This window comes from Balaenoptera musculus, chromosome 6, assembly GCF_009873245.2.
Source record: "Balaenoptera musculus isolate JJ_BM4_2016_0621 chromosome 6, mBalMus1.pri.v3, whole genome shotgun sequence".
NCBI classification, from domain to species: Eukaryota; Metazoa; Chordata; class Mammalia; order Artiodactyla; family Balaenopteridae; genus Balaenoptera; species Balaenoptera musculus.
Genome location: NC_045790.1, coordinates 111,257,035 through 111,283,892, shown reverse-complemented (window position 1 = coordinate 111,283,892; position 26,858 = coordinate 111,257,035). Strand labels below are relative to the sequence as shown.

Below are 26,858 nucleotides of genomic sequence, written 5' to 3'. Positions count from 1 at the left end.
ACAGAGAGCAGACTGATGTCTTCTAGGAGCTGGGGGGAGGGAGGACGGGGACCAAGTGCTTGATGGGTCCTGGATTTCCTTTTGGATGATGAAAATATTTTGGAATTAGACAGAGGCAGTGGTTGCACAACCTTGCAAATGTGCTAAATGCCACCGAATTGTACACTTTATTTTTTTAATTTATTTTTTTGGCTGCACCGGGTCTTGGTTGCAGCACACGGGATCTTCGTTGAGGCATGCGGGATCTCTCGTTGTGGTGTGCGGGCTTCTCTCTAATTGTGGCACCCGGGTTTTCTCTTCTCTTCTCTAGTTGTGGCGTGCGGGTTCCAGAGCGCGTGGGCTCTGGAGTTTGCGGCACACGAACTCTAGTTGAGGGGCGCAAGCTCAGTAGTTGTGGCACGTGGGCTTAGTTGCCCAGCGGCATGTGGGATCTTAGTTCCCCGACCAGGGATTGAACCCGCATCCCCTGCATTGCAAGGTGGATTCTCTACCACTGGACCACCAGGGAAGTCCCCTGTACACTTTAAATTGGTTAATTTTATGTTATGTGAATTGCACTGCAATTAAAAACAAACAAACAAACTGGTAGCAATCTAAATATCAAATAAGAGTCTCTTCCGGGGCTTCCCTGGTGGCGCAGTGGTTGAGAATCTGCCTGCCAATGCAGGGGACAACGGTTCGAGCCCTGGTCTGGGAAGATCCCACATGCCGCGGAGCAACTAGGCCCGTGAGCCACAATTACTGAGCCTGCACGTCTGGAGCCTGTGCTCCGCAATGGGAGAGGCCGTGATAGTGAGAGGCCCGCGCAATGCGATGAAGAGTGGCCCCCACTTGCCGCAACTAGAGAAAACCCTCGCACAGAAACGAAGACCCAACACAGCCATAAATAAATAAATAAATAAATAATTAAAAAAAAAAAAAAGAGTCTCTTCCATACAAGGAATCACTTGAGGCTGCTATCAGTCAAGATGGAGATGTTGAATTATTGGTGCAGGAAGATGTTCACAATATGTTAATAAATGATAAAAGCAGGTCACAAAACTATGGCATATAATGGCTTTTTTGTCAAAATACATCTCTGTTTTTATGAACGCGAAGAAAAACGTCTGCAAGGAATAAGCAAAAAATGTTTGCTTTTGCTTTTCCTGTATTTGTCATGAAATAATGAAAATGTCTTCTTATGTAACCAAAAAACATGATAACCAGATACTTCCTTAAAGAAATTCATCCTGTTCTCTGCGAGACTCTCAGGAGACTCATCACACATCTGTTGGCCCGGGGCTCAGGACTAGAATTCCTCTCTTGCGAGGGAGGAGGCGGGGAGGCTGCCCAGGTCACATGTGGAGGGGCAGGTCTGTGTCTTCCCCCAGGACCCCCTCTCCCTGAGTTAAGCCCCTCCTAGGACCTTGCTGGTCCCCGTCCCTCTACAAAACTTTCTTGAAGGATTTAAGCTGAGGAATCAGGATTTCAAGACACACTTGCCCTGACTTGTCCCCCAGCAGTGGAAGCAGCAGCGGATGGGGATGAGGCCAGCCTGGCCTCAGGGGCTCAGATTGCATCTCTGACCCCAGCTGGATGTCCCTCCTTGAGGCCCAGCCCCGGGCTTCGGGTCGGGGTGGGGTTTCCCAGGGCTTGGCCACTGCTGCCACATCTCACGGCTGAGCTGTTGGTGAGAGGAGCTTTCCCAGGGTCCCAGCAAGCCCCCCACTCCTGCTGGAAGCCCTTCCTTTTCCCACCAGGAAGCTGAGTCCTGGGCCAGGCTATTGAAAGCCGTAACTGGGGGCCTGGAGCTGCGCTGTGGCCAGAGGAGCAGCTGTGGCTCTAATTACCAGATCAAGAGAAGGTCTTAGAAATTCTCCCAGGGAAACAGCATGTCCTGGGCTGGGCCTCATGATGGCTTCATGAATTTGTGTCTCTGTGTGCGTGTGTGCGTGTGTGTGTGTGTACGAATGTATACATGTTATGGTTGCCAGATAAAATACAGACATCTGGTTAAATGTGAATGTCAGATAAATGAACAGATTTTTAGTATAAGTATGTCCCAAAGATTGCATCCTGTATTATTTTTATTTTCTAAATCTGGCAAGCCTGATACCTGTAAACATGGGCTTGCTGAGAACTTGCAAGTGTCTAAGTGTGTACACTGTGCAAGAACACACACGTGTGTGTATAAACGTACGCAAGGCCAGGTGTGTACATAGACACCAAGGTGCGTGCACAGCAGAACGCAGGTGTAGAGATTTCACTGTGTGTGTGAGCCGGTGCGTGGCTGTGAAACCTTTGGTATGTTAAGTGAATGTATAAAAGTATCTGTGTGCGAAGGTGATCATGTACGTGTTTCCAAATTGCATCTACGTGTGTGTACACCGAAGCACATGAAGTGTCGGATGTGGAAGTGTTCACGTACATGCAGGTTACAGGACATTAAAGCTGGAAGGAAGCTTGGAGATCTCGTGCACGTAATTGTACATGTGAGAACACTGAGGCCAGCCAGCCAGACCGCCTGTGTGTGTGCACGCACGCGAGTGTGCCCGAGCTCTGGGGGTGGTGGGGAGCGCGGGAGGGCTCTCTGACTGTCACCTCGTGCCAGGCGCTGCGGTCCACAATCACCACGGCAGCCTTCTTCTTCTGAGGCCCATTTCCCAAGGGGAAGTTCAGGTGGAGCGTGGCCAGGGCCCCAGCCTCGCCTGCCTGCCTGGCAGACACGTGTGCCTGCACGTGGGTTACGTAAACACTGGGGCCTAGAGCTGCAGCCAGATGTTCTTTCTCCTCCTGGAACCAGATGGCGGCTGATCTGGGAGTTTCTGCATTTTTCTAGCTCCTGCCGTCCCCTTCTCCTCCCTTTCTGGACTTTTCCCCAGGCAGGGCAGGGGCTGGGGACACAGGGACCTTGAACTGGACCAGTTGCCTCATCTGGGAAGTGGCTTCCCCCAGGCAGGGGCTCGGTGATGGTGTCTTGGTAGATGCCCACGCCCCCAGGGCAGCTCTTAGCTCAGTGGTCTCCCTACGTCGCCCAGAAGCAGCCTGGTGAGGCTGGCCCCAGAGCAGACCTGCCCCCAACTCACCTGGCCTGTGTCCCATTCTCCCCCGAGCTGCCCTCTTCCAGGTGGCAGGTGATGACCAGCTGACCTAATAAACCCATGTATTAGCTTCCCAGGGCTGCCACCATGAGGGACCACAGACTGGGTGGCTTTAACAACAGAAACGTATTTCCTCACTGTTCTGGAAGCCGGAAGTCTGAGATGGAGGCCTCTCTCCTTGGTTCGCAGAGGGCCGTCCTCTCCCTGTGTCTTCACATGGTTTTCCCTCTATGTGTCTGTGTCCAGCTTTGCTTCTTAAAAGGACACCTGTGCTATTGGATTAGGGCCCACCCTAATGACCTCAGTTTAACTTCATTGCCCCTTTAAAGGTCCTATCTTCAAATACAGTCACATTCTGAGGTCCTGGGGGTTGAGATTTCGATATATGAATGTTTTGGTGGGGGTGAGGGCACAATGCAGCTGGTTAGCACCCACGGTAGCGTGTTCTTGGGAGTGGGCTTCTCCCACCCCAGCTGCACCAGCGCCGGGCAATAGCTGTTGGGGGTCTTCAGAACCCCAATTTCCTGCTTTTTATTTTGACAACTGAGAACTTTACTGGGGACCAAATAGAGACACTACGAAGATGCAGAGCCAGGTCAGAGGTGACCTCCTCAGCCCCGAGCCCCAGCTCTGTTGGAAGGAGGGTTGGGACAGCATGGAGGGGACACATGACAGCTCAGGGTGGGGGGGGGTCAGTTCACATCCCCTTTGCCCACCCATAGCCTGAAGCCAGGGAGCCCGGGGTTGGGGGGGTTCACGGCAGGCTCCATAGTGCCTGGGGCACTTGGTGTGGCCCTGACACCCTTCCTGGGCCTCAGTGTCTCCATCTGTGAAAAGAGGCCGCTGGGCCCACCATGACCTGGGTAGGTGCCCATCTCCAGGTTCCCGTCCCCGCTGACCCCTGCCCATCCAAGCCCCGAAGCATCCTGCCCTGTCCCCAAGTGCCCGGCGGGGACGCATGGTCCTTTGTGGGTATGTGTGGCCCGAGCAGCTCTGTCTTCCTTTCTCAGCCCCTCTGTGTGCCGGGCCCAGGGCTGAGTGCTCTGGATGCTCTCGCTTTAATCCTCACACCTGTGCAAGGTAAGCATCAGCCCCATTTTATAGAGGGGGAGACTGAGGCTCAGAAGGGTTCAGCGACTTGTCAGTGCCGGAATTTGAACCCGGGGGTCTGACTCCCATGTGTGTGCTCTTTCCTCGAGACCACCCAGCTCAAACCGCCCCCTAGCCTGTCCCTGAGCCCCCTCGGCCCTCCAACCACGTGACCTCGACAGAGGAAACGCAGGTAGGCTTCTGTGTTCTGGGAAGTGATCGCACTGGCCATGGCAGCTGGGGGTGGCGAGGGGGTGGTGCCAGGAGGCAGGAGGGCACTGGGCAAGTTCAGGACCAACTCCAGGCTCCAGGAGGAGCAGGTGGGGGCCCACAGGGCTGGGGGAGGATGTGGGTTGGAGCAAGGAGGTGGGGGAGGACGCCTCACACTGAGGGAGAGCTTTGGGGGCTACTCAGGGGCTGGAGGGGGTGCCTTGTTCCCACCATACCCAACATCCGGTCCAGGTGGGACCCACGGAGTCCGGCCGAGGTGGACCTCAGACAACACGAGCTGCCGTCCAGCACAGTGGGATTTGACTCTGTTAAAAAAAGAAAAAAGCCAACCCACCCCTGTACCTGCCGCTTCACCAGTCCAGCCTCCCTCCAAGGTTGGTGGGTGCTCTGCGTTTCTGTTTTCCAGAGGGTTCTCTGCTCTGAGGCCACTGCAACCTGGGTTCCAGCACTGACTCTGCCACATCCTACCTGATGACCTTGGAGAAATGACTTTTGCTCTCTGAGCCTCAGTCTCCTCACCTGTAAAATAGGGCTAAGGTCGTCATGAGGCTTCAGCGAGACGAGGCAGGTGGAGGACTTAGGAAGTTGTAACCCCCCGCACCCCACCCCCACCCCAAGTCATGAGTCGAACGTCAGGTCCATGGAGAGGCTGGTCTCTGAGAGGTCAGGAATGACAGACAGAAATCGAGGGGTAAAAAAGGAGATAATACGGAGTCTATACAAACCCCTTCAGAAAAATAGCAGAGGCCAGCTTTAGCCTGATAACCGAAGTGGACACAGACACATCGAGGAGACAACACAAACACCCCCCATGGATAGAGAGGCAAAGATCCTTAACAAAATCTTTATCCAATGCAAAGCAGTGATATTTAGAAAAGGCAGTGCATCTTGACCACTTGGGGTTTACCCCAGGTACGCAGAATAGGTTTACCATTGAGAACCAAATATTATAATTCACCGTAAAAAAGTGGGAGTGGTTGTTGGCTTCGATCACCAAAGCGCATTAACTATGTCCGAGGGGGCACACACGCTCTGAGTCTCCGGTTCCATCACTGGGGCCCTCTCGGCTGTCACCCCGCCTCCTGCCGCCTGCCCGCCTCCGCCCAGGGTCTCTCCAGGAACGGGTGTGACGGCGAGTTCCTCCCTCCCTCCCTCCCTCCCTCCCAGGTTCTGCTCTTGAGGGCTCCCCCAGGGGGTCCGTCCAGGATGGCAGGGTGGACCCTGCGCCAGGTGCCCAGGTAGGGAGCACCCCTGAGTCACACATGACCCCACAGGGACCACTGTCATCCCTGTCTGACAGATTAGGACACCAGGCTTGGAGAGGGCATGTGACTGCTGTGCCAGTGCTGGCGCTGAGCCCCGGGCTTCAGCACCTGGTGTTGCTGACACCTCACAGGACAGGATGCCGACCGCCTCTCCAGGGAGACTTTTCTCCTAATCGGTTGTTAGGCACTTGGATTCCACTGCCCACCCTGAGCTTAGGGGGTCTGCTGAGAGCCCTCCGTTCTTCAGAAACCCCCTCCTCATCTTAAAGACTCCAAAGACCACCATCCACCCCTGCAGAGACAGAGGCCCTGGGGACCCGCTGGGGATGTGGGCCTTGGAGGGCAGCAGCCCATCCCCAGCCCAAAGCTGGAGCCGGATTCGCCCTGGATGACGGGTTCCCGGATTCCCGAGGGTGGGGGTGAGGAGCGAAGGCAGACACCCTCACCCCTTCCGCTCAGCATCTCATGGACGCGCCGTCCAGGAGCATCTATGGGAACGGGCAGAATGTATTTTGAAGACTCTGTAACCAGCCAGTGTTCAAGACTGGAGGTTGGGGGGTCTTCATTGCGGTGGCCCAGCCGGGTCTGGCATTCCTGAGCTCCTTTAGGGAAAAGACAAGGTGCAGATCTCCTGCACCCCCAGCAGGGCTGGACGCAAAGGAGGCTCCAGAGAGAAGCCTTGGGAGGGCGAGCAGGGGCGGCTTGGGTCCTACCTGCAGGGGCGTCGGTCTTGGGGGACCATGACCCCTGAGGGTGTGGGATCTGCAGCAGGAGGGGAAGGTATTCAGGCCTGAGGGCTGGGCCTGCGGAGGGCTCTGGGCCCAGGAGATCCGATGCCCTTCATCAGCAGCAGCTGGACCCTCGGATGGGATTGCGCTATACCCCTGTACTGTCCCAGTGGGGCGGCTGGGAGAGGAAGTTGTCTTTCCCTCCAAAGGATCCTGCGTGTTATGGGTTGAATTGTGTCCCTGCAAAAGATGTTGGAGTCCTCACTCCCATTATCTACGGATGTGACCTTGTTTGGAAAGGTCCTTTGCAGATGTGATTAAGATGTTAAGATGAGGTCATTCTGAGTAGGGTGGGCCCTAATCCAATAGGACTGCTGTCATTATAAGAAGAGAAGAAGGGGACTTCCCTGGTGGTCGAGTGGTTAAGACTCCGTGCTCCCAATGCAGGGGGCACGGGTTCGATCCCTGGTCGGGGAACTAAGATCTCACATGCCGCACACTGTAGCCAAAAAAAAAAGAGGAGGAGACAGACACAGACACAGGCAGAATGCCCTGGGACGACAGAGGCAGAGGTTGGAGTGATGTGGCCACAGCCAGGATTGCCGGCCACCACCGGAAGCTGGATGAGGTAGGGAAGGATTCTACCCAGAGTCTCAGAGGCAGCGTGGCTCTGCAGACACCTTGAATTTGGACTTCTAACCTCCAGAACTGAGAGAGAACACATTTCTGTTGTTTTACGCCACCCGGTTGGCTGTGGCTCCTCCTTACGGTAGCCAGGAAACGAATCCACCATCTATCGCCACTGATGTCTACCTCACCCTGCTTCCACTTGTCCTGGTAGCGACCACTTCCTTGGGGGCAGGGTCTGGGTCAGCAGGGAGTGAGAGGGTCTTGGCCCCCAGGGGAGAGCTCCTCAGCACCACAGTGAGGGCTTCCCAAACGGATCACGACCCAGGCCCTGGGCAGGGTGGCCAGTGCAGGGCCCTGGGGATGGAGGGAGCCCCAGCAGGGACCTCAGGGAGAAGGGACCAGGCAGCCCGGAAAAGTCTAGGAGCCCATTGCCCCCTGACCATCTGACACCGTGGCCTGACTGGGGGTAAAGAAATCACTCCCCACCCCCATGTTAACAGGGACTCTCCCACCTGGAATCTTGCATCAAACGAGGAAAAAAAACACACAGGAGAGGGCCTATTTGCACGTCATCTGTATTGTCACGTGAAGTGCACGTCCGGAACGGCTGACTTGGAAACGACCTATTAGGTCACACGGAGTCCGGCCCCTGGGGGCCAAAGCGGCACCGACGCCCGTGGGCCCTGGGCTTGCCACAGGCGGTGGCGCAGACACCTGGTCTCCCCGGGCTCTGGGGCCCGGCGCTGGGAGAGGCCAGCTCACGCCTCAAGCCCTTCCGCTCCGGGCAGCATCTCCCAAAATGCGCCTGGGGAAATGCGGTTCCCTGGGGGACGGTTAATAGCTTTTCCTTGAGAAAAGGGTTCTGTAGTCAAATACGTGTAGGAAACATGGATTAAACAAGATTCCATGGAAGCTCTTCTACAGGACTTTGCCTTTACGACAATCTCAGCCCTCGTGAATGTCCAACAGACTGTGTAGCACTTCCCAAAGTTATTTGACCACAAGATCATTTCTCTTCCCAAAGTGTCTTGTAGGCTGGTGTCCGGTGGGGTACCCTCCGGAAAGCGTTGCCCTAAGCTATCGATGACCGTTAATGGCAATGGCACCTGTGTTGGGTGGTGGGTTGTGGGCACTTTGCTGGTCAGGTGGGCACAGCCAGGAACTCAATAGTCACGATGGTGAAAGGACAAGATGAGACTTGGCCCCTCTCCCGCCATCCTGGTTCTCACCTGGTACCTCCAGAGCAGAAGCAGAGCAGGCCTATCCCCACGGCTGGGCCCCAGCCCGTCTACAGAGGGACTCAGAGTCTGATTGAAGGAGCAGGAGGCACCCAGCATGATGGGAGGGACGTGCCGGTCACTGGTGGGCCCACCTGAGGTCACCAGCCTCCAACCAAGATTGAGGAGATGGGCTGGGGCTGCCTGGTCCCCCCGCCCCTGCCAGCCCTATGTCCTCCTGCTGCCCCTCGGGCCACCCCCGGCCCCGGAGCCGCAGATGAACGGCTCACCAGGCGGAGATGAGCATCTGGCAGGTGTTGGAGGACATCCAGACCAGTTCGACCAAGCGGAACTGGAAGTAGCCGATGACGAAGCCGGAGAGGACATCGGTGATGTGGTGGCGGCCGATCATGACCCGAGACAGGCCCACACAGAGGGCCCAGAGCACCAGCAAGACGCGCAGGGGCACCGCCAGCACCAGGTGGCTGAGGAAGAACTTGGACACCATGGCCGCGCGGCTGGCGTGTCCGGCGGGGAAGGCGTAGATATCCATGGTGAGGTAGTCCAGGGGGCTGGGGCTCGTCTCAAACGGGCCGCGCCGCTTGATGAGCTTCTGCATGCCCGCCACCGTCATGATGTCCAGGAGCAGGGCTGTGGGCAGAGGAGAGAGGCCCCGGAGGCCGTCAGCGCCGCCTCCTGCACGCTCTCCCCCCACTGTTCCCTGGCTTCCTTCACTCGAACCACGCGGACCTGCGAGCAGGGTCCCACCTCGGGGCATTTGCTTGCGCTGTTCCCTCTACCTGGAAGGCCCTTCCCTGGGATATCCGGAGAGGTAAAAGTGCTGAATGAGAGAGTGGCGATCAGGGGTTTTGTGGGCCACTGTGGGCCCGGCGGAGGATCTCATCCTGACAAACGGGGCCCTGGGCTGGTGGCTTTTCTCAAAGGACTTCACTGAAGCCCCCGCCAGTCCCGAGAACAGGGTGTAACCATCGCCATCTTTTTTAAGTTGAACTGAAATTCACGTAACACACAATTAACTATTTTTAAGTGTACAGTTCAGCGGCATTTAGTATATTCACAGTGTTGTGCGACCATCACCAATATCGAGCTCCAAAAAGAAACCCAGTTCCCAACCAAGCAGTTGGTCCCTATCCTCCCTCCCCCCAGCCCCTGGCAACCACCAGTCTGCTTTCTGTTTCTATGGATTTGCCTATTCTAGACGTTTCATGTAAGTGGAATCATACAATATGTGACCTTTTGTGTCAGACTTCTTTCACATACCGTAATGTTTTTGAGGCCCATCTATGTTGTAGCAGGTATCAAAACTTCATTCCTTTTTTATGGCTATTATTCCATGGTCTGGACCTGCCACAGTTTGTTTATCCATTCACTGTTGATGGAATCTGGCTTGTCTGTATATTTTGGCTGTTGTGAATAATGCTGCTATGAACATTTGTGTACGAGTACTTGTGGAGAACCTGTTTTCCGTTCTTTTGGGCACATCCCTATGGGTGGAATTGCTCCATCATGTGTTAACTATGTATAATTTTTTTTTTATTTTGGCTGCGCCTCGTGGCTTGCAGGATCTCAGTTCCGCGACCAGGAATTAATTGAACCTGGGCCCTCAGCCGTGAAAGCTCCGTGTCTTAACCACTGGACCGCCAGGGAGTTCCCTATGTAAAGTTTTTTGAGGAGCCACTGAACCGCTCTCCATTGCAGCTGTGCCATGTTGTCCTCATTCTACAGAAGACGAGACGAAGCCCTGGAGGTTGGCGCATCCCTGCCTGCCCCTCCTTCTTTCTGGACGTTTCCCTTTCCCTCCCTCTGACTTCTTCTCCGTCATTGCCAGGCCTCACCCTAAATGTCACACCCCCAGCGAGGCCTTCCCTGCCCTCCAGACACGCCACGCTCTCCTCACGGCACTCACCCAGCCGCAACTAAGGAACCCGCTGGGTGGTGAGAGGTTTGGGGTCAACCCCTCACTTCCTCCCCACCACCATCACTTCACAGAAGGGGGGTCAAGCCAAATCTATTCTGTTCGTAGGCGTATGCCCAGGGCCAGACACAGAACGGCAGTCTCCAAATGTTAGTTGAGTCGCTGGCCTGGGGTGCGGAGCCAGAGCGGGGGGCTCCTTTCCCATTTGGGGAGCTTGGGGGAGACCTGGATCTCTGTCCGTCCTGCCTTCACCACCACCCCGCTGTGTGGCCTTGGAGAGGCTGCTCTGCCTCTCTGTGCCGTTAGACGAAGGCCCACGCCAAGGGCCCACTTCCATCCAGCTGATCACAGTGGCACCCGGTCAGCCAAAGTGGGGGCTTGCGAGTGTCACAGAGACCTGGGTTCGAGTCCCAGCCTCGGAGCTTCCTGACTGTGACCTTGGACAAGACACCTAACTTCCCTCACCCGTAACAAGATATCCCAAACACCTGCCTCCCAGACAGGGTCTGACACGGTGCCTGCAGGGTGACTGACTGTCCTGGGTTTGCCTGGGACAGAGGGGTTTCTAGGACATAAGAAGTTCAGGGCTAAAACAGGGAAGTCCCAGCAAACCAGATGAGGTGGTCCCTCCCAGGTGCCTGGCACACCAGGAGGGCCAGAGAAGGGTGGAGGATTATCACCAAATGACAGTTCAGTGCAGCCTGGCTCTGGGAGCTTTCCTGGAAACTTTACAGGAGACACCGAACTTGTTGGCCTGCAACCGCTCAGAAATGAAAAAAAACAAAAACAAACTTTTGGGAAAAAAATGACACAGTAGATGTTCACTGTAGAAAATTTACAAAATAGAAGACAAAAATAAGATTTTAGGGCTTCCCTGGTGGCGCAGTGGTTGAGAATCTGCCTGCCAATGCAGGGGACACGGGTTCGAGCCCTGGTCTGGGAAGATCCCACATGCCGCGGAGCAACTAGGCCCGTGAGTCACAACTACTGAGCCTGTGCGTCTGGAGCCTGTGCTCCGCAACAAGAGAGGCCGCGATAGTGAGAGGCCCGCGAACCACGATGAAGAGTGGCCCCCGCTTGCTACAACTAGAGAAAGCCCTCACACAGAAACGAAGATCCAACAGAGCCAAAAATAAATAAATTAATTAAAAAAAAAAATAAGATTTTAAATCACCTGTAATCCTGCCACCCAGAGGTAGCCACCTTTCCAGAACCTTCTCTCCATCTATAGAGCGTAGATTTAATAAAAGCTGTAACGTGCTCTACACACAACGTTCTGTAACCTGCTTTTGAAAGTTGCCGGGTCACACCCGCCCCGGACACCCACGGCTGCAGCGTCCGAGGTGCCCTGGCGTATTTACCTGACGGTCCCAGCGTTGGATGTCCAGACTGCTCCCGGGTAACACCGCGCTCCCCGGTCAGTGCAGAACTCTCTTCCTGCCCTCTGCAGGGTTGCTGCTTGCAGTCTGGGCTCCTGGTTTGGGATCTGAAGGCCTGGCCTCCCCAGGGCCTGCCCCTCTCACTAGCCACAGGGCCAGCTGACGTTCGCCCACCCTGGGATGTGCCTGACCAGCCAGGGAAGGGGGCAGAAGCAGGAAATGGTGGACGGAGAGGCCGCCAGGCCATGAGGGGAGGAGCCTAAGGGAGGGAGGGAACCTTGTTCCACACCCCGCCCCGTGTTTCCACGGCAACTGGTTCCCAGGAGCCAGGCCTCCCAGCCCGCAAGCTGCTGGCCCAGGTGGAGGCCAGGCCCAGGCTGGGAGCCATCTGGAGCCTGTTGGGGGGCGGGGGGGTCACAGTCCCAGCAGGAGGGAGGGACCAACAGGGCAGGTGGGAGCTGGAGGGAGGCGGCTGCATCTGACCCCAGGGACCCTGAGCCTGACGGAGGAGCAGCCCAGGGAGGCCCCTCCCTCACCTTGTGACAGGCTCTCTCCACCTGGGAGAGAGAGTTTAAACCTGTTAAACTTGCAGCTTTCAGAGTCACAGGTGGGGTTCAAGTCCCGGTTCCTCCGCTCGTTGAGAACAAGTCCCTTCACCTGTCAGAGCCTCAGTCTACCCACCTGTAACAGGGGTTATCACAGGATGAAATGAGCTCCTCAGTGTCTGTGAAGTATTTAGAACAGCCTGGTATGTGGCAGTTGATGCCGTAGCTGCTCTTATTACTCCTAAGCCCCAGCCTGGCCTGACCCAGGTAAGCAACTTAAGGCTTTCAGACCCCGGAGGCTGGGTGTCATCAAGCAGGGGCACTGGTGAGAGGGTTTCCTTCTCTGAGGTCTCACCAGGGTCAAAATGAGGTGGCCCAAATTCCGAGACCCTCACCACCTGGAGGAAAGTCAGAGCATCCTGGGCCAGGGTCTGGAGGGGGCTAATGGGGACCAGGCCCAGGCCCTAAGGTAGATCAAACCATGACACTAGCCACTGGGAGATGTGGGCCATCTATCTAATTGGTGACCAAGTTTCTCAGCCGAAAACCAGGGCTCAGCAAGTTGGCAAGTTCCTGCTGATTTAAATCTGCCTTCCCAGACAAGTGTAAACCACAGCAGAGGTGCCCAGAGGAAGCTGCTGGGTTCAGGAGGAAGGCGGGAGGGAGGGGCAACATCGTGCCTCCATGGGCTGCCCAGGGGGGATGCCGTGCTCAGGGCCTCGCTCCCACGTGCTGGCTGAAGGCAAGGCGGGCTTGTGCCTTGGCCCCCCAGGTGTCCCAGTGCTCCTCGTGGGCTGTCAAGGCCCACAGGCCAAGAGCTGAGCAAGACCCACACCTTTCAAACTTTTTTAGCAGCAAAACATTTTTCCCCAATGTTAAGTATACACAGAGACTCAGTATATGAACAGAAGAAAGAGGCAGCCCCATGGCTGAAGCTGGGGGGGATGGGGGACCCTCCCCTGCCCCCTCCAGAAGCTTCTGGGGCTGAGGCTTCTGTGCGCCGTGATCTGAGAGCCCCACATCTGGGCCTTTGGGAATCTGCTTTTTCTGGCTGGCTCTGTCCCTTGTGGCCATAATGAGGTGGGGACTGTCCCACTGCCCTGGGCCTCTCGGGACCATCGGGTCAGCCTGGCTGTCCAGCTGGCCCGGCCCAGCCTGTGCTTGGTTCATTCATTCACTCGAGCTGCAGGTCTTGGGCCTCGCTGGTTCCTGAGTATGGCAGGCGAGGGCCAGGCCTGGGGCTGGTGAACCAGGCTGGCAGGGTGCCACGTGGCTTGGGCGGTGAGGGTGGGGAAGATGAGCAGTAGTTACACGGGGGCTCCTTTCAAGGTGTGGCACGCCCACAGCCTCTCCCCACATCACACTGCTGCTGTCTGGTTTTGAGAGTTGAGTGTAGAAGAGGCCATGGGGGGACAGCTCTCCAGCAGAGCTGGTGGCCACCAGGGCCTCGCCGCTCCACTCACAGCCCCTCCTGCAGCACTCCCGCAGGCTGCTCGCACCCCCTCCAGCACCACGGCCATCCCTCGTGTGACTCTGATTCTGACACTGTCAGCACGTAATCTGGGGCCCAGAAATAGAAGCAAATGGCTCCGTCACTCAAGGCTCCGTGAATTCCACTCATACGGCCTGTTGAGCTCCCTGACCTACATTCCCTCCTGGAATGGGAGGGAGGCAGGGGGCCCCTGTGGGGAAAGGTCCTCTTGGCAGCAAGCTCAGGGGCCAGAGTCAGGAGGGGCCGAAGCCACGCCACCTGCCCCGACTTGCTGTGTGACCCAGGCTGGTCACCTACCCTCCCGGGGCCTCAGGGCAGAGGCTGCGCACCTGGGCTCCAGGATCAGAGACCGGCCTCAAGGTCGACCGCTTGTGAATTTCATGACCTTGGCACGTCCCTCCCGCTGAGTTCCTCCCTTCGTTGATAAAATGGGGATCATCCCAGAAGCTACTCTGAGGGCCGCCTGGGCTGCAGAGCTGGGCCCCATCACCTCTCACACCTTCCCTCCCAATAATCTCCACTCTCCACCCCTCTCACGGGGCGGGGGCTGAGATGGCTGAACCCTCCTGGCAGGAAGCACACCCATTCTCAAGGCCCTGCTGTGCTGCCTTGGTGCCCACTATTCTCTCTCAGCCTGGTTGGGGGCTGCCAGGTGACCCCTCGTGGCCCCTCACGCTCAGCTGCTTGCCCTGAGATGTGCTCCATGGGACCAGCTCAGCAGCAGGGCAACGAGGCTGGGCTGGGGGTGGGGGAGGGGTAGCTACGGGCCCTGCAAAGAGCAAAGACAGAGCCGATACCTCTCACTGGCTGGGGCTGGGAGGAGGGGGTCCCAGCTCTTCTGGCCTCTGATCCCCCATTCTGGCCTCTCCAGGAGCTGGGGAACCAGCCCGGTAGTGCTGTAAATCGGTCTAAACTTTCTGAAGGGCATCTGGCTTCAGACTCAGAAGTCTTTCCAACAGGCTTCCCTTGACTCAGGCCTTCCATCTGTAAGACTATCTCCTTGGGAAGTGATTAGGGATGTGCCCCACATCAAGGATGTCCACTGCAGCATTCTTTGTAACACTGAAAACCCCAAACCAACCCAATGCCCTTGAGTCGGAGACAGATAGGAGAAACTGCGGCCAAGTCTAAACGGTGGAGCACTCTGGGGCCACTGCGAATGATGAAGCTGATGTGTATTTATAGCCACCGAACGATAGCTATAGGGTTTAAGCGGGAAAGGCCGATGACCAAACTGGATTTACAGTAGGATGCCGTTCTTGTAAAATAAGACGTTAATGTGTTTATACGCAGAGAAAAAAGTCTGGAAGGCATCACGCTAAATGTTAACAGTGCTTCTAGCTGGGTGGGTTGATGAGGGTGATTTTTGGTGTCTTTCTGTAATTCCGCATTAAAACTTTTCTTACCATGACGGTGCATGACTTGTGCACATTTAAAAAGAGTTATTTTTACAAAAAGACAAGTATTGCATGATTCTGCTTTTATGAGGTCCCCAAAGTAGGCAGATTCATAGAGACAGAAAGTAGATTAGAGGTTGCCAGGGGCTGGGGAGGGGGGCTGGGGAGTTAGTGTTTAACGGGTGCAGAGTTTCAGTTGGGGAGGATGAAAGAAATTCTGGAGATAGATGGTGGGGACAATTGCACAACGATGTGAGTGTACTTAATGCCACTGAACTGGACACTTAGAAATGGTGAAAATGGTGAATTTTATGTCATGTGTATTTTAGCCTGGAGGGACCATTTCGCTGAGCCCCGCTGAGATGATGAGAAGTGAAGTTGGGGGAAGCGTGGAGAATGTCCTGCCTCTGCGGAGCTGCGCTGGTGTCTCCAGCAGGAGGGCTCCTGCCCGTGAAGGTTTGGGATCAGTCTAAAGATCCATCAATTAGGGACAGGCTACGCAAACCTCCTGGAGGGGTTGTCACCTAAGCTGTCCCCAAGAGCAGGGGCCGGTGGGCTGGGGTGGGAGAGCTGACAGAACAGATTATATGGAGGGTGGGTGAGCAGGGGCTGGGGGGGTGGGGATGCTGTGAGATGCTTGGGGTGGGCGGGGGCGGCGCTGCCAGGCTGAGGATGCAGGTTCTGGTTTCTGAACCCCTCATGCTTGATGTGAAGGGAGGAGTGGGGGCCGAGATGGGAGGTACATAGCCCAGAAGGCCCAGTAGGGCCATGAGAATGAGGCCAAGCTGGGCAAAACGCCACAGGAGGTCATTTTAGAAGCATATGATACGTTAGTTTGGGTGCAGAGAAAAATCCAGAGGCCCATGACCCAAACTGCAATGGAGGTTATTCCTGGGGAAAGGGCTTAAGGGAAACACTTTTTTCATCACCTGTCGTTGTTTGAATTTTCCTTACCATGAGGATGTATAGTGAAAAGGTGCTCAACATCACTCATCATTAAGGAAGCACAAATCAAAACCACAATGAGATACCACTTTTCACACCCATTAGGATGGCTATTATATAAAAAGAAAAGTGCTGGCAAAGAACACTTGTGGAGAAATTGGAGCCCTTTTGCACTGCTGGTGGGAATGTAAAATGGTGCAGCTGCTGTGGAAAATAGTCTGGGGGTTCCTCAAAAAATTAAACATAGGCTCCAGCAATTCCATCCTGGTTCTATACCCAAAAGAAGTGAGAGCAGGGACTTGAACAGATATTTGTACACCCATGTTCATAGCAGCATTATTCACAAAGCCAGAAGGTAGATGATGGATAAACAAAATGTGGTCTGTCCATACCATGGAGTATTATTCAGCCTTAAAAAAGAAGGAAATGAAGACACCTGCTACAACATGGATGAACCTTGAGGACAGGCTGCTCAGTGAAGTAAGTCAGACATTAAAAGACAAATACTGTATCATGCTATTGATATGAGGTCCTAGACTCGTCAGATTCATAGAAACAGAAAGCAGAATGGTGGGTGCTGGGGGCTGTGGGGAGGGGGAGGGGGATTTAGTGTTTAATGGGAGCCTAGTTTCAGTTTGGGAAGATGGAAAAGTTCCGGCAATGTGAATGTACTTAATGCTAGTATACACTTGAAAATGGTTAAAATGGTAAGTTTTATGTTATGTCTACTTAACCAAAATAAAAAAAATGACAGAAAAAAAAAGAACGTATAGTTTGTATAATCAGGGACATTTCAATAAAGATTCTTTTATAGATCATGGAAATAAGACATGGAAGCCATTTTCCACTGAGGACAGGCCCATGGGGTAACCGGGATGGGCTTGGTGAGTGGGGATGGCCTGGGTCCCCTGTCATCTGGCCTCCTTTGGGATCATCAAGTCGGGTGTTGCAGGGGAAGGACAAAGGAGGGGATCAGGTCATCTCACAGGTGCCTAGAGCTTGGAGGGGACCTGGAGGGACCCTGGACCTGGGACTTCTTTTGATGCTGGCAATGGTGATGAGGATGGTGATGATCATTGATGCCCAAGCATCAACTGGCATTCGTATGAGCCATGCACTTCTGTGTAATGCTTCAGGGAAGTGTCCCAGCAACCCACTAGACAGATGAGGAAAATGAGGCTCAGAGAGGCAAAGTCATTTGCCCCGGTTCCCACATCTGGGACGGGATTTGCACCCAGGTCCGGCCAACTCTGGAGCCAAGCTTGTGCCAGCTGCTAAGATCCCTTCTGGCTTTGACGTCTCCAGAGTCTAGGCAGCACAGCACACCCTTGGGGAGGAACGCAGGGAGCAGAGCAGAGAACCTCCTCCCGGCCCACCTGGGACTCTTCCTGGGTCCAGTGTCTGGAGCTCCATTTCCCGAGGCTCCTGAGTTTTCCGCTTTGGGGCCAAGGAGAGCCCAAGTCCCAGGTGTATAGGGGAAGCGTTCTGCCCTCAGGACTCTGCTGGGTGCCCTGGTGCTCAGAGCAGGGAAGGCAGGACCAGGCAGGGTCCCCTCATCCCTCAGGGCCCTGCAGCTTCCACCTCTGCCTGCCACCCACTGTGCTAAGTGCTTTACCAGCTCCCCCTGAACCCCCACCACAGTCCTGAAGCCCCATGTCCAGATCAGGAAACTGAAGCTCAGGGATGGGAACTGACTTGCCCAGATCGAGTAAGGGTCAGAGTGAGGACAAGGACAAAGTCCATTCCAACCTCAGAGCTCCAGGATTGAAAGGCCCCCCCAGGCCCCCAAAGACTGAAGAACAGACAGATCCGTGCAGTTTGCGCTCCACGGACGGTCTTTCTTCCCTGGCCAGAGAGTGGTGTGGGCAGCTCCTCTTGGCGGGTTGGGTCAGAGCTGTGGGATTAACCCGCCTTGGCTATTTGCTGCAGTTTACTGGGTCCCCATCCCCACGAAATGCCCCAGGCCCACAGACCACCTTGCCTGTTCTGAGCAGCTGCTCTGTGCCAGGCTCTTATCTCTCTGTCATGTCGGTACCTGGATGTGCCAGCAAAGTTGCTGGTAAAAGAGAAAACTCTTCCCAGATGCCTCCTCGCTACTCACAAGCTTCAGCATGGATTGGGCGGTCAGCCCGACCTGCAGACGGATGGTGGGGGGAGGGCAAGGGGTCTGCAGCCTGGAGGACTTGGATTTGGTTCCCAGATCTACCACTTACGGGCATGTGGGGGTGGGCAAGTCCCTTGACCCCTCTGAGCCTCAGTTAACTCTGTAAAGTGGGTGTATTAATACTTACATTACATGGTCATTAAAAAGATTTAAAAATCATGAAATACAGGACATTCATGGCATAGTACTTGGTACATAGTGAAGCTCAATAAATGATGATTTTAAAAACTTAGACATGGCTGTCCTTCTTATTCAAGAAGGGAGGCACCTCGAACCTTGCTCTTCATCCTGTGAAGCAAACTCCTTTGTGTCCACAGAATCTGGTTGCTGGAAAGAGCCAGAAGCCTCATCTTAACAAATTGTTAAGATGTTAAGAGTTGTTCCCAGCTCTGGTCCTGGCCCCATCAATGACTAGCTACGTGGCTCTGGACAAATCATCTCCCTGTAGAAGTGGTGATGTGGTTTATGCAAAACCAGGCACGTAGTAAGCACTGAGCAAATTACGAACACAGCTTCACCACCTCCATCATCTTACGCGGAAGGAATGTGCAGATGGGGTCCAGGGAGCAGGGTTGAGAGGGAGGCTCAAGGATGCTTTCCTACCCCCATCCTTGGACACCTGACCCCCAACACAGTTTTCTTGAGCTACTGCTCTGTGTCAGGCTGCAGCGGGCACTGGGGAAACTGTGGGTAATGAGGCCAGGGTTCTGCCCCCCGACAAACACCCGGCCCAGCACCTGGGCCACCTTGCTCTGTCCCTCTGTCCCAAGCCCAGGGCACGTTGCCTGAAAAGAGCCCAGGCCTGGATGTCAGGTGCAAATCTTCAGACCTGGTGCAAATCTCCCGCTCTGAAGCTTTGGCCAGGTTGCTTTATTTACAGGAGCCTCAGTTTCCTAATCTGTAAAGTGGGAATGGTAATAGCACCAGTCACATGGGACTGTTTATTTGGCATAATAACAAGTAATGTAAATCATTTAGGAATACGAACAAGAAAACGTTGATGGTACCAGACCCAGCTACCTCCTGCACGAGCACCTGCTGTTTTCCCCTCCCTGCATCCCACCCACAGAGTGTCCACCCCAGACATCCCACCCACAGAGTGTCCACCCCAGCTGCTCTGAGACCTGAGTGGGGGGCAACACTTTACTGCAACTTCCCCTGGGATGGCAGTTCTCAGTGGCCCAACACACACCTCTTTGGAAGTGGGACCCCTTGTCAGTGTTTGCTTAGCCTGAGCCATCCCTCCCGCCCCAAATCGTGGCTGTGCTGGGAAGGGCCAGGAGATCAACATGGCCCACCGTGGAGGGTGGCAGCAGAGGGTCCCCGAGCACCTGGGGGATCTGGAAGTGGCTACAGCGTGGGCCACATGGGGGCTGGGCATCACCTCCTGGGTAGAGGGGAAGGCCTGCTTTCCACATGGCGCCCACGTGACACTTGGCACAGGGCAGAGCTCAACTGAAAGACGCTGGTGACAAAGACTTTGCAAAAACAAACCAAAGCTCACCAGGCCCTCCTCTCCTCCAGCGACTCACCCAGGGAAGCAGCAGGTAAGGACTCCAGGAGGCCACGAGTGGATGGGAGCCCCAGACTGGACCCCTGCACCCCCAGGCCCTGTGGGAGGATCCTGGGCTGCTTGCAGGGTCCCTGAGCCAAGCAGGGGGTTGATGGGAGCAGCTCACAAGTGCTGCCTGCAAGCAGCCTAGGAACTCAAGGACCCCAACCCATGGGATGGCGTGTTACAGGGTTAGACACCCCACTGCAGAGCACCCGCCAGACTCCTGGCCATTTCCCTCGAGGCCACGGCCTCCAGCACCCCTGTTCAAGCTGCTTCTGGGGCGGCGGTACACTTTCCCCAGAGCAGGGCCCTTCCTCAGAAGTTCCCGCTGGGGCCCCGCATTCTCAAGGCCCTCACTTTGCAGGGGGCTGTCATCTGGGCATCCTCAGCTCTCTCCTCCCCAAGCCGGAGGCTTGCCTGTTTCTGGGGCACCCTCCCTGCCTAACCTCATTAAATTGTTCCAGTCGGTTTCTGAGGGCCCCGCTGGTCCTGCTGGGGTGGGCTCCCTCCCCGGGCCTGGCGGGGTGGGTGGTGGACGGCGGGCACACTCACCCAGAAGTAGGTTCATGAGCACCTCCTGGCCGGCCAGCGTGCTGCTCTTCACCAGGCAGAGGATGGTACCCCCGATCCAGGGGATGCCGTGGCCCGTGATGCCAATGAGCTTGACCATGGAGCGGGCGCTGGCCCAGGACGCAGCCCGGCCGGCGCACACCCCCAGGCGCTTGGACATGCAGATGTCAATGGCCAGCAGGGAGTTGAAGGCGATGCCCTTGAAGGAGGGGTTCAGCTGCATGCAGTCCTCCTCGGGCAGCTGCTGAGACTGGCGCCGCTCGCGGGCCCCATCGCCAGGGCACGAGGGCTGTGCCGAGGGGCCCGAGGCCTTCCTGCCCGAGCTGCGGGGCTCCGGCGCCCCCTTGGGGGGCTGGTTCAGCGACAGGAACTCGGCCCGGTTGAGGACGTTGTTGCGGTCCCGGGCCCGGGCCCGGCTCTGGGCGCCAGGCATGGTGACAGTCACCCAGCCTGGCTGTGAGGCCCTTCTCTCCAAAGACGGAAGCCTGGAGCCTCCCCTGCTCCCGGCCTCCCCTCCTGCTCTGCGGCAGCTGTTAAATATAGAGTGCGGGACTGCACATGGCTGTTTACCTCCGGCTGCCACCAGGCTCCCAGGGAACGTCAGTGCCAGCTGGGCAGCCAATCGAGCCCCCCAGTGCGGGCCAGCGCCAATGGAGCCACCCAGGAGGTGGACACGGCCACAGCTGCAGCCTGGCTGCCTCGGGCCGGGGCTATTTAAATCTTCCAATGGCTCGCTCCCGGGGTTTGGGGGACTCTGGGAAATGTAGTCCTCCTGCTGCTCTGGCCTCGGCTGTGCCCCAGGCCAGAGGCCCAGATCGGGGCCCCCCGACTTAGCCCTGGTTTGACCAGCTTCCTTCTGAGCAGGCCAGACCCCTGTGAGCCAGGCCCGCCTGACCCACTGGCCTGGACAGCTTGGACCTGGTCCCATGGGCTAGACGGTGGAGCCCAGGCCAAAGGCCTCTCCGGACACCAGATGGAGTGAATGACGTCACTGAAAGCATCACCCTGGGTCCACTGGGGCTGGGCCCAGCCCCTCCCCTCTGTGACAGCATTTCATTAAGCTGGCAGGCTGGGCTTTTTTATTTTCAATCAGTCTTGAATTGGGCTGCAGTGCATGACCGTTCAATCAAATGGCAATCTGTAAGATTCGATTTCCATTAGAGGGAGGGGTAATTAATTGGTTGGTAATGGATCTGCCCCTCAGAGATGGCCTCCACTGCCCGGAAGCTTTGCGAAGGACAGGATCACTAAAGCAGCTTCAGGCAGCCCGTAACTAGTTCCCGAGCTCCTGGACCTGTGCTAGGTGCCTGGAACACCGCAGCGAATGGAACACATCGCGTGCGTCCCCGTCCCCGGGAAGCTCATAGTTCAGCGGGGATTAAACGAATGACATGTGTGAATGATTGCAAGCGTGCAGACATGTTGCAGGATCATAGAACAGGGCTCCGGGCCCGGCCTGGGAGTTGTGGAGGGCTTTCCCCCGGAAGGAAAGGCAGGTGAGAGTTCCTGGGCAAGGGAGAGCCTACCTCCTGCCCTCCTGTGAGGTCTGGGGGCCCGTGTGGCAGTACATGGACTGAGGGGGCGAGAGAGGCTGCAGACCCAGAGAGGGGCAGACCACGAGGGCCCAGCCGAGGATTTGGGGTTTGAGTCTGGCCTCCCCGACTGCAGGAACCCAAAGTCTCCACAGCCCTTTCAGGGCTGACGGGGCCTGGGCTCAAGGGGAAGCCACTGGTTTAGGGCAAGCAGCAGAGTCAGGGGTGAACGCCCTGGTCTCATGATTCACGGCACCCAAGGCCTGTCTGCCCAGCTGGGATGAAGGCAGGAGTCCTTCCAAGCATGGAGACCCCCATGAAGCCCCAGGCCCACCCCACAGCCTCCCAGGGACCAGGTCCAGAGCCTCCCAAGGACACGAAGCTGCCTGGGGTGGGAGTGAGTGCTCTGTGGTCACAGGGGACCAGCCTGGGGGCTCCAGAGTCAGAAAGATGAGGAATGACCTGGGGCTCTGCCACCAACTAGCTGTGGGAACTCAAGCAAGTCACTTGGCTTCTCTGGGCCTAGTTTTCTCCTCTTGTAACATGGGAACACTAGTGTCCACCTTCCAAGAGCTGTTGTGAAGTCAGTGAGATGATGTTTGTAAAATGCTGAGAAGGGTCCCTGCCACATAGTGAGCCCTTAAGCCTATGGGTTAGGAATTGATCCTATTTAACAAACAAGGCAAAGTCCTCTCTTCCTCTGAGTGCCCCCTTCAGAAGGACTCACCCCCAAGGTCTGGCCCCCACTCCGTACCTGGCTGGTGTGAAGCCAGCCACCAGGAACCCTCAGTCTGGGGTTCCTTGTGGACTCCCTGGCACTTCTCTTCCAGAGTGTTCCCCTCAGAACATGCACCCACAGAGAAGGACGTCTCAGACTGTGTCACATCCCTCCCTCTCGGGTGTGGCTATAATGACCTGTGCTGCCTCATCCTGGACCCTGGACAGATGCACATGAAGATGTGCACAGAATGCATGGGTAGTGGGCAGTGTACTGTGCTCTCTATTTGCTTTAGATTATTGACACCACATAACCAACCTTCCTGTGAAGTCAAGATATCATCCCCACTTTACAGACAAGGAAGCTGAGGCTCAGAGGAGTGAAACCCAAAAGAGGTGAGGACCAACTCCCAAGAAGTCCCTGGGGTGGGATACAAGGGCCTCCAGACTCAGATGCCTCAGACCACAGGGACCTGGATGTGCCCACTTAGCTGTCCACCAGGGCACTCACCCCACTCTCCCTGGGTGGGGCCCATGACCTGGGCTGACCTCAGGAGGGGAGGAGGAGCCCAGCCCAGATAGGGGCTATTAATACCCAGAGGCCTGTGTCAGCACCTTGGCCTGGCAAGAGCTGCTGGCAGGTTCTGAGGGCTACAATGGGCTCCGTGCTGGGGAGGACTATGCAGTCCGATTGGACTTTGGCCCAGGAGTGGTGAAAAGTGGGCTCTGGGCTGGGACAACCCTGGGTTCAAACCCCTCAGCAACCTCTACCTTAGTGACCTCAGGCAAGTCCTGCTAGCACTCCTGGCCTCTGTTTCCCCCTCAGGGGGCTGGTGAGAGCCACTCACTCAGACTGAGACCTTCTCCTCCATCTGTAAGTTAGGGTGACCTTGTTCACATCCTCAGACAGCTGAGAAGCAGGCACCATCCCTTTATGAGCACCTACCATAGCCCACACAGTCCCACTTCTCAAGAGTCTTAGAATTCATTCATTCATTGAATTGGTGCTTTCATTGATCTCTTCCTGCAGTTTAGTCGGGGAGATAGGATACACACCCACGAGATAGCTAGCCAGTTTATAAAACAATACACTTTTACCAATAGCCTTATTTTTTTCTTACTGTCAAAATGTTATAGTCTTACTGCAATAAATTCAATAAATACAGATGATCTAGATATAATCCTACTGCCTGGAGACCATCACTGTTAACATGAGGGTGGTCAGGTTATAAAGGGATTCTCACTTGTCTCATTTCCAATTACTGAAATGTTTTATGACAACCAAGTATTACTTTAATAATCAGAAAGAATATCTATTAAACAAACTATACCTATGTATATTATATATATAAAGAAATATGCTTTTAAAATATGATTGTATTATATATCCTTTAAAAAATAACTTCCCCTTTTCACTTAACAATATAAACCTGCCAGGACTTCCCTGGTGGTGCAGTGGTTAAGAATCTGCCTGCCAATGCAGGGGACACGGGTTCGATCCCTGGTCCTGGAAGATCCCACATGCTGCGGAGCAACTAAGCCCATGCGCCACAACTACTGAGCCTGCGCTCTAGAACCCATGAGCCACAACTCCTGAGCCCGTGAGCCACAACTACTGAAGCCCACGTGCCTAGCGCCCGTGCTCTGCAACAAGAGAAGCCACCACAATGAGAAGCCCACGCACCGCAACGAAGAGTAGCCCCTGCTCGCCGCAACTAGAGAAAGCCTGCACACAGCAACGAAGATGCAACGCAGCCAGAAATAAATAAATAAAATAAATAGATTTATGAAAAAGAAAAAAAAAGACCCAATGCAGCCAAAAATAAATAAATAAATAAAAAATACATAAACCTGGCAATGTCTCCATGACAACCCATTATTTTTTGATGACTGCTTGGCATTTTGTCATGTGGATGGGCCATCCTTTATGTAAGCAATTCCCTATTATTAGACATGTAGGTTGTTTGCATTTTGTGACGATTCGGAACTATTATGGCATAGCTATCCTTATATATACACCCCTGTGCACTACAGCAGAATATAAATAAGGGGTTAAAGCGGCAAGTACCAAATAGAAGTGTGCTCAGATACATCCCCATGAAGTCCAGTGGGTCGTCCTGAGCCACCTACTGCAGTGCCTAGACCTGGAAGAGCAGCACAGGGTCGGAGACACTTCTAGCCGACATGGCAAGTCTAACCACACTTTTCCTGTGTTAGAGTTGAGGAAGAGAAGGCTAGAGTGGTGACATCATCTGTGAGGCCACAGAGCTGGTCAAGCAAGGCCAGAGTTAGGATGTGGGCTGGCTGGTCCCTGTAACTCTGAGCCTGTGGGCTGTCTTCCTGGCCATGTGTCCCACAGCTTCTCCGTTCCCTGTCTGCTTGACCTCATCTTTCACTCACTCATTCGCTCACTCACTCCTGGAACACTTTTTAAAAAACATTATTTATTTATTTATTTATTTTTTTGGCCACGCGGCACGTGGGATCTTAGTTCCCCGACCAGGGATCGAACCGACGCCCCCTGCACTGAGTCTTAACCACTGGACCACTGGAGGTCCCTGGAAAACTTTTTGAGGTCTGCTGTGTGCCAGGCCCTCTCCCCATGCAAGGACCAGTGGGAAATACAAAGATGGCTCTGAGGGGGCCCCATGCGTGCAGACCACCTGGCCTGCCCTGAATCATTGCCTCACCTGGCCCTAGGTCCACATAACCTCCCTATTCTAGCACTGTCCATTGTTGAGAGAGGGGGGTGGTACGCAGTGAAGTGACTCAGGACTCAGTCTAAAGCCCTTGCCCCACGCATTTGCATACACTGCCTGTCACTTGAAAGCAGGAGAGGTTTTCTGGCAGCATCCTGGGACCTAGAGCCATTTGTACATTGTAGTCACTTGTTATTTGTTGTCTTTAAATGTTTAAGAAAGACTGACTACTACTACTGAGCATATTTATCATTAACTTGTACTTAACACTGCTCCATGCCAGACTCAGAGATACGTGTGTCTCAACTGTCACCGCAACTTCATAGACAGGCTTTTAGTCCCCATGGTACACATGAGAACACCAAGCTCAGAGGTTAAGGGATTCTCTCTGGACCATGGAGTCAGCCAGCGAGGTACCCCGGGATTCAAACCTCACCCCAATCCCCCTTACCCTCTCCCTCTCTTTTCCTTTATTCCTTGGCCAGTTTCCTTTCTAACATGCCATACACTTATTTATTCTGTGTGTGCTCAGGGCCTGTGTCCTCCTAGCAGAGTGTCAGCCCACGAGGCAGGGTCTGTTGTCTATTTGTTCCTTTGTGGGGCAAGGTGCCCAAGCAGTGCCTGGCACCTAGTAGGCATTCAATAAATATGTACTGAGTGAATGGCTGCCTGATTCTGAAGCCTGGGCTCTGATCTACGACAAACCTTGCCGTCAAAGACGATGGCCAAGAGGAGGCGGGTTATTTGGGGTAATGACCCCAAAACAGGAGGGGAAGGGGTGAGAAGCTCCACTCTGGGGAGACGCACAGCTGGAGGGGAGAGCAGGGAGGGGCGGCGGCGGGGTTCCCTGCCAGGACGGCGAAGCAGCCCTGAGAAAAGCATTTTTCGTCACCACCTCCCCACCCCGCCAGCTCCCGCCCCGGATCGCTTTGTCAGTTCGCATTTCTAAGGCCGCTCCTGGGTTATTTCGGTCGGGAAACCTGATCCTTCTCCGGGTTTATTTTAGCACCTTGGAGAACTCCCAGCGCCGCACCCGATCCCGGGCCGCACCCAGCCTGCTGACGCCGCCTCCGTCCCCGTTCTCCCCGGGCGGCGGGGCGGCGGGGCGAGCGGTGGGGCCCCGCCGGAGCAGCCTCCGGGGCGCGGCGCCCGCGTCCTCCCGCATCTGCCGCGCGCGGGACCGTGATGGGGGGCCCGAGGATGCTGGGGGCGGGGCGGCGGCGCGGAGGGGCGGTGCCAGGTGACCGGGGTGGGCGGCGGGAGGGCGGGCACCTGCGCTCACTGCCCCCGCCGCCGGACCCGGGGCGCCGCTGAGCCTCCGCTCCTCGCCTGGGGGGACGGTGGTGCGTTCAAGAGGCCGTCCCGGGAGGAGCAGGCGTTTCTCGCTCAGAACTGTGGCTCCGACGGGGAAGCGGGGCCAGAGGGACCGCCCTTGTGAGCCAGGCTGGGAGAAGCAACCCCTCCCCCGCCCGTCCTGACCCCGATTTGGCCCTGGATCTCCATCCCCCAGGCACATTAACGATCCCCTCCAGCCCCAAAATAACATCCAACACACCCGCGTGCACAGACATGCACACTCACACACGCGCCTACATCCCACCCACTCACACCCACGAACGTGCTCACCTACACTTACCATCACACACACATCCATACATCTGCACGGACACACACTCTCACCCACAGA

At 55.5% G+C, this 26,858-nt stretch overlaps 1 protein-coding gene and 1 long non-coding RNA gene across 5 annotated transcripts; one reads left to right on the top strand and one right to left on the bottom strand.

Moving 5' to 3' along the window:
* Positions 1 to 7,581: 7,581 nt before the first annotated feature.
* Positions 7,582 to 21,170, bottom strand: PLPP7 (phospholipid phosphatase 7 (inactive)). Of its 3 annotated transcripts, XR_005020425.1 has the most exons (3): positions 20,206 to 21,166; positions 17,970 to 18,068; positions 8,808 to 8,891 (listed from the first exon to the last, which is right to left on the bottom strand). XR_005020425.1 is itself a non-coding variant. In XM_036856599.1 (2 exons), exons 1-2 carry the CDS (start codon positions 20,654 to 20,656, stop codon positions 8,527 to 8,529), a joined length of 816 nt encoding a protein of 271 aa, XP_036712494.1. In that variant the 5' UTR covers positions 20,657 to 20,938; the 3' UTR covers positions 7,582 to 8,526. The 3 variants fall into 3 exon arrangements, 2 of the variants coding, with proteins under 2 accessions (XP_036712494.1, XP_036712495.1); XM_036856599.1 differs by lacking the exon at positions 17,970 to 18,068 and having other exon boundaries at positions 7,582 to 8,891; positions 20,206 to 20,938; XM_036856600.1 differs by lacking the exons at positions 8,808 to 8,891; positions 17,970 to 18,068 and adding an exon at positions 18,098 to 18,198 and having other exon boundaries at positions 20,206 to 21,170.
* On the top strand, positions 19,538 to 24,016 carry LOC118897416. 2 transcript variants are annotated; one of them, XR_005020426.1, is made up of 3 exons: positions 19,538 to 19,645; positions 22,588 to 22,868; positions 23,956 to 24,016. It is a non-coding gene; the product is annotated as an uncharacterized LOC118897416 (long non-coding RNA). The 2 variants fall into 2 exon arrangements; XR_005020427.1 differs by lacking the exon at positions 23,956 to 24,016 and adding an exon at positions 23,929 to 23,953.
* The last annotated feature ends 2,842 nt before the right edge of the window (positions 24,017 to 26,858 follow it).

Excerpts from the sequence above, each read along its gene's own strand:
- PLPP7 (XM_036856600.1), bottom strand. The coding sequence starts at position 21,151 with ATGGGACCAGGTCCAAGCTGTCCAGGCCAGTGGGTCAGGCGGGCCTGG. Across the intron at positions 18,199-20,205 it reads GCTCATGAACCTACTTCTGG|AGTTAACTGAGGCTCAGAGG; the intron begins GTGAGTGTGCCC and ends CCCACTTTACAG.